Source organism: Neltuma alba, unplaced genomic scaffold (genome assembly GCF_004799145.2).
Source record: "Neltuma alba isolate B1F8T4 unplaced genomic scaffold, ASM479914v2 tig00011737_pilon, whole genome shotgun sequence".
In the NCBI taxonomy this organism is placed as follows: domain Eukaryota; kingdom Viridiplantae; phylum Streptophyta; class Magnoliopsida; order Fabales; family Fabaceae; genus Neltuma; species Neltuma alba.
The window spans coordinates 76,517-88,869 of record NW_021636365.1 but is presented as its reverse complement, the minus strand read 5'-3'; the positions used below and the strand labels follow the sequence as shown (position 1 = coordinate 88,869).

Genomic DNA, 12,353 nt, shown 5'->3' with positions numbered 1-12,353 from the left:
TGAATGATATCTCAAATCTTCTCCTCAATTCTGAATTTAAATCTTTGTATGCAAAACTTGTTTTATTTTCACATTAAGTCATTGGATCAATATCAGAGAAACAAAGGAAGCGCAATTGATCTATCTCCTCTCGTATTATAATGATAATTTGATATATATATATATATAGTATGACTTACATGAACAAAAATCTAGGACAAAATGAGAAATATACTATGTCGTCTGTACAATTAAAAATAGCAATTGCTGTTTTTTTCCCCCCCTCTTTCTTCCTTCTTGTCTGTGTTTGTGGCCTCTTTTGAGACGAAACTAGAAAGTGTTTGCTCGTCTTGTTTCCCATCGATGGTCGCGTAGGTGTGTCATAAACTACCACCCAATCCCTTAGCCTCCGATCCTTTCATGATTCTAAGCCTCTTGCAAGATGACATGAACATACTGCAATACACCAGAAACAGCTCCATGAGATGATGAAAATACAAGACATCTGAAGCCTAAAGGGCAGATCTCAAAAGAACAGATCAAATCAGATCGGAAAACTTACTTCCATGGAACATCTCCAACCAGCATCCAGTCGCCATCCTTGTCTTCATAAGTAGGAGCGTATTCAGATCCGTTGTAGCCTTCCCTTTCTGAGTATTCACCTGTACCATATCAGATTAACCCAAAATCATTAGTAAGACATCCTCCTGCTTGAGATCTCAGAAGAATTAACTGATGATGTAGAGAAAGAATAATTCATACCAAAAGTGCACTTGAACATGTTCTGCAAAGCCTTGAGGAGCTGTGGGTAGCTGTTGTAAACCTTGAGATCGATCTTCCTCAGATAAGGAGCACCGTCCATGCTCACTTTCACATACATATTTCCAGCCCCATCGCCCTCCTGCGATCCCTTCTTTTGGTGAACGCAATTCTTCCTGTAAGATCGAATGGGTGGCCATCCCACTACTTGTACCCTGCACCATCAATTTTATTTTGTTACCCCTTAGTTCTATATTTATATGTATAAATCCAACCCTGCCTATTCATATAATATAGCTTTGAATAATTCTGATTAAACATATCATCACTTACTTTGCTGGTGGGGCGTTATCTTTATCATCAGAGCTGTTACAGGCGTTGTTCTGGGTTACTGATGACTGCTCGTCCTCGCTTGATTCACGCCAAGTCCTCTTGTTGCTCCTGACGCTGCATGAACGTTTATCTTCCTCATCCCTTCCGGGCAATCCCAACCTTAGCTCTGTGTCCTTCAGATTCATGAGCTCACCGTCAAAATTCATCCCCATAATTTCTTGACCACCTACGTCTCAGCACCTGAACTTGGTGTCTATATATCTATCCAAAATTCAAACTATGTTTCGATTCTAACTTCTGAGAGAGATCCGTGTAGAGAGATGTTGATCGCCGGGCGCTTGACGAGATGCAGAGCTGTCTGAGAGGCCCGTGAGTTTTATAGCGATATGGGCGAGGGACAATATCGAGCTCACATGTTCTCTCGGTTGGACGGAAAGCGAAAGCAAAAAGCCCACCTGCTGCTGGCACACGCGACACCTAACCGGCCAACCAGATGTGGACAGCGTAGAGAGGGTCAACCGCACGTAAGGGGAAGCGCGTGACGGGGAGATAGAGAGGACAGATATGGGTGTCGGTCAAGGGAGGGACATGAAAGAGGAGGCGGTCGAAGGAAGAGGGGACAAGGAGAGACCGAAGGGGTAATGATGAAGGGGGAAGGGTGGGGACCACAAATTGGAGGGCTGAGATTTGGGAGGTGGAGGGAATGGGGGAGCGTTGGATGCGGACAGGGACAAGGGCATGTGAGGTGGGGGAGGCGGGACCCACGTGAGTGTCGTTGATTGGACGGACAAGACCATGTGGGAGGATGTTGTTTGTGACACAATTCCAATGTGGTCTGTGGCCACATCGCATGTGGGATACCATGTGATCTGGTCAGCCAATCCCTCCCCTTCATTCCCTCTCTTCCTTTTCTCTTCTCTCCTTTTTTTTTTTTTTTTTTAATATTCACTATTCCCCTTCCTGCCTACCTTTTCTCGCCAACACCCTGCCTACCTTTCGTACATTTATTAGGAATATATCGAAAACAAAATGCTAATTATTTATATCTCAGATTCTATTATAGTATTTCATTTGTAAATAGTAATGAGAAATTGATAACCCCTTAAAATTTTATTCCAGAATTTTATAAAAGGCTTAAATATTTCGGCTCATTGTATTCGACTTGCTAATGGGGGGATACGTGTAAGATTTTCCGAAAACGTACATGACCATAGATGCAGCAAGAAATACGGCGGTTGGGTAATGAATAAATGACGTGCCACAAGGCAAGGAACTAAAGACTGTTCATCTTTATAAAATAAATAAGCTGTGGGCTCAAATATAAAATAGCAAAGAAAGGAATTAGAATTTGTTTGTTGGATTAAATATATATAGATGAAGCACCGAAAGTGAGAGATAGTGAAGCAGAAATATATACAAGTCCGCACCAGTGTGTTAATAAGAAAGCTTTTTTAATTTCTCAGGCAGCTCATTGTGAGGTAACAAATATGATGACAAGATCAAGATCATAAAGAACCACAAAAGCACTCTATTCTTAAGCCAGCTGCTCGCTTCTCTTCTACATGAGATTTGTATAAAGAGGGCCTATATGAAGAACTCGTATTAGTTTATATATATATATATGAAGGTAAAAAGGAAGGCAGAAGGTAAAGGAAAAGAGAGGGGAGAAGAGAAAGGTCAATTTAGGAAAGGGAAAGGAGGGGGGCACACGTGTGAAGGAGAAGAAAGTGATGGTGAAAGGTGGGGCAAAGAGCCACACGTGGGTGAGATATACATATATATATATATATATATATCATCATCATCAGTTACAGGTTTAAACTTGAAAGAAGGCAGGCGCATCGATGTGGATGGGTAGGCCCAAATAAATGAAATAATTCTGCACTGATGAGGAATGAAGAGTAGTTTTGGTCCCTGGCTGGCTATTCCAGCACGACCCCACCATCCTGCAGATGCCTAATCTCATCTCCAGTCTAACCAAATACTATTCATTACTTTTGGCCATTCCTCCTCCTCAGCTTTCTTCCACAGCATCTCCATTCCCACGTCATAATCAACATGCAACCTTTAATTTTTACTCATCTTCAACCTTTGTTATCTTCCCCCTCATCATCTCATTACTAGCTACAAAAATATGGGATGTAATGTTGTTATTGCATTGACCATCCCTAAGGAAAAATATGCATGGTAATAAGTTTTGTGATGTTGGATTCCATGTAGATATTGTAAAGGAGTGTTAAGTTGTAATTAGAGCTACAAGAATGAGTCATCCTGATAGGAATCTGCTTCATTTCTTATTCACTCAAAATAAAAATTCTCTCATGTACGTACCAGTCAACGTCTTTACTGTATTGTCATTTTTCATGGGGTATATTTTGATCAGAAAGTGCTGATCTCTAACAATTTTGAATTCTTCCATGTAACTTCTTAATCTGTTGCTATATAAAATATAATTAACCAGTGCCGTGAGAAAGCCGATAGCTTCCCCAAGTTAACTTAGAATCAGAGTAATAGTGAACGAAGGATATATAGTACAGTGGTTTTGACTCAAGAATATATCCATCGATTGTTAATATAAAATTTAAAGTCAGGATCCGAAAATAATCAAAGCTCTCAACAACACATCTACATACAGTGCCCTGGCTAGCCATTAGCTCGATCTTGACTTTGACTGCATATATAGTTCATACTCTTTCTTGCAAGCGTTGGTGGGGTTTTGAAGTCAGATTTTGGGTCAAAACCGACAAGATTTGAAAAAAGTTGGCCAGCTTCTGATACAAGTTAACCACTAAAACTTGACCAGCCTATGCCTATATTCACACACTCGCATTGACAAAGAAACGAAAAACGGCATCATCAGCTATACAATAATTTAACATCAACAATATTATAGATACAATGTCCTTAGCTTGACGGTTCTTGCAAGCCAATATAATGGATTGAGTTGTCACCCATTAATTTCCTACACTGGATCCCGTGCACGCATTATTGCCTTGCATGAACAATGAACTGTCCTAGTCTCGGTGTTCCGCGGAATGCCATAACTAAATTCAAAACCTACAAGGAGCGATCCCTACCACTGAAGACATCTCGTTCTCGTTTAGAGTCATCACTGAATCTAACTGCATGTATTAGGACCGGCCGGCACACAGAGTCTGCTAGATTGAAGACTACGTTCATTGTTTTCTTCTTTCAAAGTACATCTGCATCTATCCCTATCTATCTATCTATCTATCTATATATATATATATATTATACATAGTGGAATCTAATAAAAATTCGGCCAACTTTTCTCTGTTTTTTTCCATTGCGAATAACATATAATTATCGAGCCATAAGTTATATATATATATATATATATTTTCCATTGTTGCAGAAGTCAAATGGAAGCTTGCTGGTTCATGAAGATATAGTTGCCAGGTTTGATAATTGGCAATAATAAGTGACTGTATGTGTCTAAGTTGCCAAATATGAGAGAGTTAGGCGTGTGATATAATGAGTATAGCGTACAAAACGAACCCGACTTCATAAAACAAAGTCGACTCAGAGCATGTGCTCAACTGACACAAAACTGAATGCAGAAACATATACTGACAAATTTAAAAATCCGTGGAAATTATGGAGCCTCGCGAACTTCGAGGATGATGTAATAATGGAAAGATCCAAAGGAAACCTTAATCGATGTGCGAGCATTTCAGGCAAGAACCGTATCGAACTTGCACTGTATTGAGCCCCATGAAAACCGCAGTAGGATCCCATAAGAAAGAAAAAAAAAAGCTTCAAGATCCAAGAAAAAGTGACACAACTTTTAAAGCATTAGAAATATAAAAAAAATAACAAACTTGTCAACGGGCTGAGAAAATACAGCCTTGGATCGTGTCTGCGATAACATTTTGTTGACCACTTTTTCTTGTATAAGTTGTCTTTTTCAATTGCCTTCTGGGACTAAACCAACCCTTCTGCCCTCAACATCGTCGCTTGGTTTAAGACACAGCTACGGGTTAACCACCGTCCGTGAGTAATAAACTAGCAATATCTCTGATCCATAATCATTGAACAATTAAAGAAAATAAAAATAATATCTATAGAACAATTCTAGTACGATGTGTCTCTCTCTTCCCACCCACAAATCTGAGTCCTCCCCAGAAACCGACCTTCCCACTATCATTCAGTTAGACATGGTGGTGCAGAAATCGCAGATTCACTTAACCTTACTACTGAAATTGCTGGAGTGGATGGATATGTTCGTTGTAAGTGGAGGGCGATGATCTCAAGGCATTAAGTTCAGAGCCCTTAAAGAGGGAACATAAAAGGGTTTTGAAGTTAATGAATTATAACTAATTAAATTTAAGAAATGATTTTGGGCTTAATATATTTCGGAATGCAGAGAAAAAGAAAGAAGAAAGGGAAGGGGTGGGGTGCCCTGCAGCGGCGCACATGGGAAAGGGTTTGACATGCATAGAACAAATCACATGTCCTCTTTTAGTGGGGCCCTATATCACTTACCCAAATGGATCTTACCACATGCCATTGTATGTCTCTTACCCTTTGGGTCCCACTTGCTTCCCCTCCTGTCATTCTGATCAATTCTCATTTTCCATTTATAGGATGTAGTGAAATCAGCTCCCATCCCATACCATTTCCTGTACTAGTTTGCAGTTTAGTCAGCAGTAGAATCTTGTGCTTTCAATTCCCACAAAACTCTTCTTTGCCACATATTTGCACTCAAATGTATACATTGTTTACCAAAATATTCATTTTTTCATTCATATGGAAGGTTAATATAGTATTATTATTTTCATTTACTAAAAAAATAACTCTAATAAAACCAAATATCATAAGAGATAGAGTATAAGAATCTGCACATACTACTTCCGATCAATAATATAACATCCACTTTGTGATTTGCACTACAAAGTAGATTTTATATTAGGGACAAGAAATAGTATATAAGTAAATTATGTCTGAGAAATTCGAACACTAGCTGATTATATTTTTGCTTTATATATCAACCCAGGGAAGTCGATGGAGTCTCTAAATTTCCTTGAACTTTATACGTGAATAAGGATCACAGAATCATTAACCAAGTATTATAACTAGACAAAAAAACCGACGTGCAATCTTTAATTTTTCATTCATTCTTCTCACGGCCCAGTTTGGTTGGGTTTAGATAGATAGATATGTTTGAAGAGAGAAATATGCATTTTGGAAAAGAATTGTTGAACGTGGACACCATGTGTGCCTGCAATTCTGAAAAAAACATGGCACACATCAACACCACAAATGCCATATATCTGCACTATTTGTAACTACAAAAACAGTTGGCTGTGCCTTTCAAATAATTGCACATCTCTATATTTAATTTGAACTTGTTCCACGCACATTTTGTTTTTGGCGAACCACCTTTATCACTTAGCAATCTAGGAGGGTACATCCCAACAAAAACACTTTAACTTGTCCACCACTTTAATAGAAATGTGTAGAACTATAGCTAAAAAAAGACTGGTATATATATCGAGTAATTAATGAGCATATGGGCCATTTATGCTGCTGCTTTAACTTGATGGATGCCCCTTTAGCCATAAAATCTGAGAGAAAATCATTCATTTCAGTTTTATACTTTGATATCATCTATTGGGATATATGTATTTATATACCTAATTAAAAAAGAAACCAGCTGAAACAATAAGGTTGTTCTGATGGACAATCCGCTAGGCCCTAATTAAGCAAGGCTTATCTTCGTTTCTGAAATCTGGTCAATTTGATTTGCGGGGTTCATTTTGTTTTGAATAATTTGTGCCAGATTAGGAACATTGAAACAGTCTAACTCCTCGCATGTTTATACCTAATAGGCGACAAGGCTTACTTCTGAAAGAGCCAACACATTAAGTCGGACAAGAACTCACATCCATATGTTTAGATTTATTTGAGACTACCAGGGGCCTTTATAGATGCATGCTTCCGTTTATCCAAGGTCATCAAAGATCAAGAATCGTCATTTTCAACTATGCTTTTTGATTTAATATGTATGCTTTCTCTTACACATGGTCCCTGTTTATAGACAAATATTGAGCTATAGCTATAGAAAATTCAATTCTGCTCCATCTATAGAACTAAGACTGATATTATTACTATAGATATCACTTACTTTTCCTTTCAATTATCAATTCCCAGTAAACTGGTCCATTATCGGAGGTCATTATTTCAAGTATCCACGGGTTCACTTGGGGAGTGAAACTTCTCGAGTTTTACAAACTTGTTGATCCTAGGTGTCCAACCTTGGATCCATGATCAATAATAAGCTCGTTGCTAAATCCCAAGACGAATATATACATCAGTTAAAGTGTTAAATCATACAGTTAAAGTAATACTTAGGTAAAGTCGATAATACTAACTGATTTGACAATAAACGTACATCTGGGTCATATGTAGTACTAATACTGACTTATTTGGGGTGACGATCAGGTAAAATTAAAAAAAATTCATCTGACATATTAAAAAAACTGAAACAGGAATAATTACGTTATTTGAAATGGCGTTGGCGAAAGTAGAAGGGATTCTTTGAGTATGAAATAGCAAAACTCTAGGGATTGTTAAAAAAAGGATTTAAGCAGGAAACATGGGGTGTCCATATTCACATCTCCCACTGAGCAACCACTAGGAGATAACATCAGCTTGTCGTCACCTATCCCAGCAAGCTCGGAAAGTCCAGCTCACGCATTGGGCCACGTGTCACAAACCCACTCCGGCACAAGAGAAAAAGACAAAAAGGCCCATGCGTGCTTCTAGTAATGTCCACGACGCCCAAGCACACCCTCCTTCCTTCCCTCCCCGCACTATTAGTATATTATCATGACGGTTCAGAAAGGCGATAATAGAAAAGCCGTCAGTGAATGGTTAGAGAGAGAAAGTGATCCATATAGAGATGGAAGTGATAAGTATGAAGAAAGATCAGAAGATGGGTTTCGAGGAAACAGAACTGAGGCTGGGCTTGCCTGGAAATAATGGAGGCTCCGAAACAGAAGTGGTGAGAAAGAGAGGTTTCTCTGAAACTGAATCAGAAACTGTGGACTTGATGTTGAATCTCTCATCCTCAAAGGAATCAGCAGATCCAACTGATAACCTCAAGGCTTCGCCCAAGGAGAAGACCCTTCTGCCTTCTGATCCTGCCAAGCCTCCCGCCAAGTAAGTTTTCAATAACTTCATTATTGATAACGGCTCTCTTTAATCATCTTCTCTGCCACCACATAAAGTTATTTACAGTACCTGGGTTAGGTTCCGTAATAATCATGAGATAGACACAGCGACAGGAACGAGTGGCTTGCTTTTTGAAACATAAAGTTTGGTAATACAATATTACAAATTGAAACCTCCAGCTCCAAAAATCAAACTCGTGCGCTGTTTCTTTGCTACATATGATATTTGTTATCTACGAAATCAAGTAGGGGAGACAAATATATATATATATATATATATATAGAGTTGACCATGTACTTTAGACCCGTACGAACAAGTTTTGATGGCTTAATATAAACTGAATAAGGATGTGCTTTTCTTGTCCTTATCGCATATTTTTAGTTTCTTTTAGTGAAAGGAGTACATATAATAATATATTTGAGAGAAGAAAGCGAAGAACCTGCACTAGCGACCTGGATATATATGAACAAACGAAGAGGCAGTTCATACGTACGCATATGTGTATGAGCTATAAGTCTAAAAGCCTGAGGGGCTTTGAAATGAAAGGATATAAAATAAGAAAGAAATCAATAGAAAATCCTAACTGCTCAGCCTTTCCGTATATTTATTTTCTTGCAATGTTGACTTTTCGAGCCGTTTAAAGAATTGGAAGTTTGAAAAGCAAATTTAAACTAGGTTCTTGGAAATCACTTGTCTCTGTCGGGTGATGAAGTTACCTGGTATGACCTATGAATGATTAATTAATTAATTAATGGCATGAATATTATTGATACGTACAGGGCGCAAGTGGTGGGTTGGCCACCAGTGAGATCCTTCAGAAAGAACATACTAAAGAACAGTGGAGAAGAGAACGAGAAGGGAAGCCCTAATAATGGAAGCTTCGTGAAAGTAAGCATGGATGGAGCTCCTTACCTTCGCAAAGTGGACCTCAAGTTGTACAACACGTACCAAGATCTCTATGATGCCTTGGCCAAAATGTTTAGCTCCTTTACCATTGGTACGTATATGGCCCACCCTCTTTTTTGTATTTTTCCTTTGCCATAATAACACCCATGATGTCCTTAATTATTCAAAAAACAGATCAAAACTCCACTTATCCTTAATACTACCTGGGGTTCTAATTATAAGATCATATTTATAGTTTTAAAATAAGGTCTTATAATTAGAATCGAAAATAGTATAAGACCTAATTAACTAATTTAATTAGATTAAAGATGTTGGTTGAATTAATTAATGTGATATGTTTTTTTCAAAACATCCTAAACATTTTTCTTAATTCCCCCCTCCCTCTTCTACTTAATTGTTGTCAGAAGAATATCAACAAAGTTAATTTAAAGAAAAAAATTAAAAAACGTGTTAATTAAGTCTTACATATAAAACCAATATGAACTCTTCAGTTAGGTTCCACATTAAAGACCAGATGAGCATAAATGACAGCTAACTAATAAATGACAGAAGAAAAGAGTTTAAGCAGTTGGGGATATATTAATGGACGAAATTAATGTTGTGTTGTTGATTGAAGGCAATTGTGGATCCCAAGTAATGAAGGACTTCATGAACGAGAGAAAGCTGATGAATCTCTTGAGCAGCTCCGACTATGTCCCAACCTATGAAGACAAGGATGGCGACTGGATGCTTGTGGGCGACGTACCTTGGGAGTAAGTTTTCTTATCTCATTACTATAAGTATACCCCAAAATTAAAACAACCCGATCCTTAATTATAACAATAATTATCGTACTCGATTTCCTGGCTAATTATTACCTTTTCCCCATGTCCACCCAGGATGTTTGTTGAATCATGCAAGCGTTTGCGTATCATGAAAGGCAAGGAGGCTATCGGACTTGGTTAGTAATAACACTTTTTATGCCTTTTTTTTAAATTTCCCCTTCCATGCATGATTAATCATCTAATCAAAATGTTTATTAATTTAAATTATGTAAATAGTACGTCGACATGTTCTGAGTTTGAAATTATTATCCGGGTTTATTATTTCAGCACCGAGGGCCGTGGAGAAATGCAAGAACAGAAGCTAGATTATACGTAGTGGTTACAGCAGAGATGTGTCCATGACCTACTCGTATATTCCTTTGTAATTGTGGTCCGACCGAGACTAAGGAATAATGGAGCTGGTGAACATGGATTATAGTTTTTTTTTTCTGTATCATTAATTAATATGCATGTGTATGGTTTGTTCGGTAATATTTCATACGAGACGCAGTGAGATGTCTTGATTAGTATTGATTAAGAACCGAAAAACAGTGATGGATGGCTTTATTATGTGTTTTGCAGGACTTAATATTGGCCTTCTTTGAGCCAGCAAAACAAAACGACTTTGGCTTTCTTTATTATTTGCTTTAATTGCCTGCTTTTTCTTGCTTGTTTTATAATAACAAGCTTAATAATGTGCTTGGCTGTACTAATCATTTATATCCTTGAAGTTGGATCGATTTTTAATTATTATCATTTTCGTTCTTTCCTTCCCTTTTTTTTTAATTTTGTATGAGAAAAACGAAGTTTCGTATGGGTTTTAGCTTGGGATCAAGAATCGGGCAGCACTGGACATGTTCCCTAACAAATTGGACGAAGGAACAAAATCATGTGCGTGTTCATTAATGCTTGCCAGCCAATATAGCTTTTTGATTAATTAAGTACTACTCCGGTGCTATATATAAGTTTTACTTTTGGAAAATGATGTAGCCTAAAATATAATCTTTATTTTTGAGTTTGTCTAAACATTCATTACTTTTTTTTTTTTCTATTTTGTTCTTAATTGACTGTATTTAATACTCCCCCTCTCTCATTAATATTGTCCCCCTATATTCTCTTTTATCTCATTTATTCTCTTAATAAGTAAGGGCAAATTTAGAAAAAAAGAATACATTTCTGACCCTTTTATTATTTTTAACTAAAGTAGTGTTTGGATGGAAACCAAACGATAATTTTAGAAGTGTTTTTACGGTATACGAAATAAATATATAAAAGAGTTTGCCTCGTTTTGTAAAAAAATGCTTTTCAAAAGCACTTTTTGAGTTAGCCAAACACCCCTTAATTTTAACTACTAGTTCGTCAAACATAATTCAGTTATTTGAAATTTATATATAAAATCGGAAGGATTATATTATTGTGACATATGCACGCAAGTATATATAACTTGTTTCAAAAACTACATGACCTCTCTTATTTTAAATTTAGTATTCCTAATTTCAGACACATACGTAGAAGGTTCCTCTTCATAAAACCCACCCAAACAAAATTAAGCATTATGTTAATGTTGGTACGATGCAACATAATCTTTTATTATTAAATATTTAAAGTATCAAATAGTCTAACAATTAATAATTTTAAATTTTTTATATGGTAAGTGAGTGTAATTTAAAAATAAATTTATGAAAATGGGTCTGTATTATGTTATATTCAGTAACTATGTTACAAATAAAATTAGATACCAAATGCTTCTAAATTCGTGTGACATTTTTTATTTTAACAATCTAAAGGGATTAATACAACTCGTTATTAAGAATTTTTTTTCATCAACTGAACATCTATCGAAATAAAAAATTATTGAAAAACGACAAAATTTGAACAATTTTAAAGCCCAAGCATGAAAGAATCGAATTTGCATCCGAGAGAGGGAGAGGAGAGGGAACGCTGAGTAGAGTATTGAGAAAAAGAAAATTTTTAATAAGCTTAATTTAAAGAATTGAAGTAAGATTAAAGGCTTTTAATTAAATTTTAGGATTAATATGATTTTTAGTCTGTTAAATTTGTCTTTATTTTAATTTTAGTTCATCAAGTTTCAAATTATAAATTTTAATTACTCAAGAAGCAAAATGATCTAAGTTTTTAACTGATTATAAAGACTAATATTTTAAATGAAAAAAAAAATTAAGAGATCAAAATCTATGATTTGAAACTTAAGGAATCAAAACCAAAATAAGAATAAATTTAAAGAATCGAAGTTTATATTAATCCTAAATTTTATTATTCTTTTATCTTACATATTTTTTAATTAAAATTTTAAAAGGGAAAATCCCAGAAAAAGCCCTTGGAATATACCAAATCCCAGATTGGGCTCTTAAATTT

At 36.4% G+C, this 12,353-nt stretch overlaps 2 protein-coding genes across 2 annotated transcripts; one reads left to right on the top strand and one right to left on the bottom strand.

Moving 5' to 3' along the window:
• Window positions 1–259: 259 nt before the first annotated feature.
• LOC114717451 (auxin-induced protein 22D) lies at window positions 260–1,283 on the bottom strand. The gene is made up of 4 exons (XM_028902588.1): window positions 1,072–1,283; window positions 742–953; window positions 542–641; window positions 260–435 (listed from the first exon to the last, which is right to left on the bottom strand). The coding sequence occupies exons 1-4, from the start codon at window positions 1,281–1,283 to the stop codon at window positions 360–362; spliced, it is 600 nt and encodes a 199-aa protein (XP_028758421.1). The 3' UTR covers window positions 260–359.
• A 6,664-nt stretch (window positions 1,284–7,947) lies between these two features.
• On the top strand, window positions 7,948–10,727 carry LOC114717450 (auxin-induced protein AUX28-like). Its single transcript, XM_028902587.1, has 5 exons — window positions 7,948–8,256; window positions 9,048–9,265; window positions 9,791–9,926; window positions 10,053–10,114; window positions 10,266–10,727. The coding sequence occupies exons 1-5, from the start codon at window positions 7,997–7,999 to the stop codon at window positions 10,301–10,303; spliced, it is 714 nt and encodes a 237-aa protein (XP_028758420.1). The 5' UTR covers window positions 7,948–7,996; the 3' UTR covers window positions 10,304–10,727.
• Window positions 10,728–12,353: the final 1,626 nt, after the last annotated feature.

Coding starts and splice junctions, on each gene's coding strand:
- LOC114717451 (XM_028902588.1), bottom strand. CDS start 1,283: ATGGGGATGAATTTTGACGGTGAGCTCATGAATCTGAAGGACACAGAG. Junction 642..741: donor CATGTTCAAGTGCACTTTTG/GTATGAATTATT, acceptor GATATGGTACAG/GTGAATACTCAGAAAGGGAA. Junction 436..541: donor GTTGGAGATGTTCCATGGAA/GTAAGTTTTCCG, acceptor GGTGTATTGCAG/TATGTTCATGTCATCTTGCA.
- LOC114717450 (XM_028902587.1), top strand. CDS start 7,997: ATGGAAGTGATAAGTATGAAGAAAGATCAGAAGATGGGTTTCGAGGAA. Junction 9,266..9,790: donor GTTTAGCTCCTTTACCATTG/GTACGTATATGG, acceptor TGTTGATTGAAG/GCAATTGTGGATCCCAAGTA. Junction 9,927..10,052: donor GTGGGCGACGTACCTTGGGA/GTAAGTTTTCTT, acceptor ATGTCCACCCAG/GATGTTTGTTGAATCATGCA.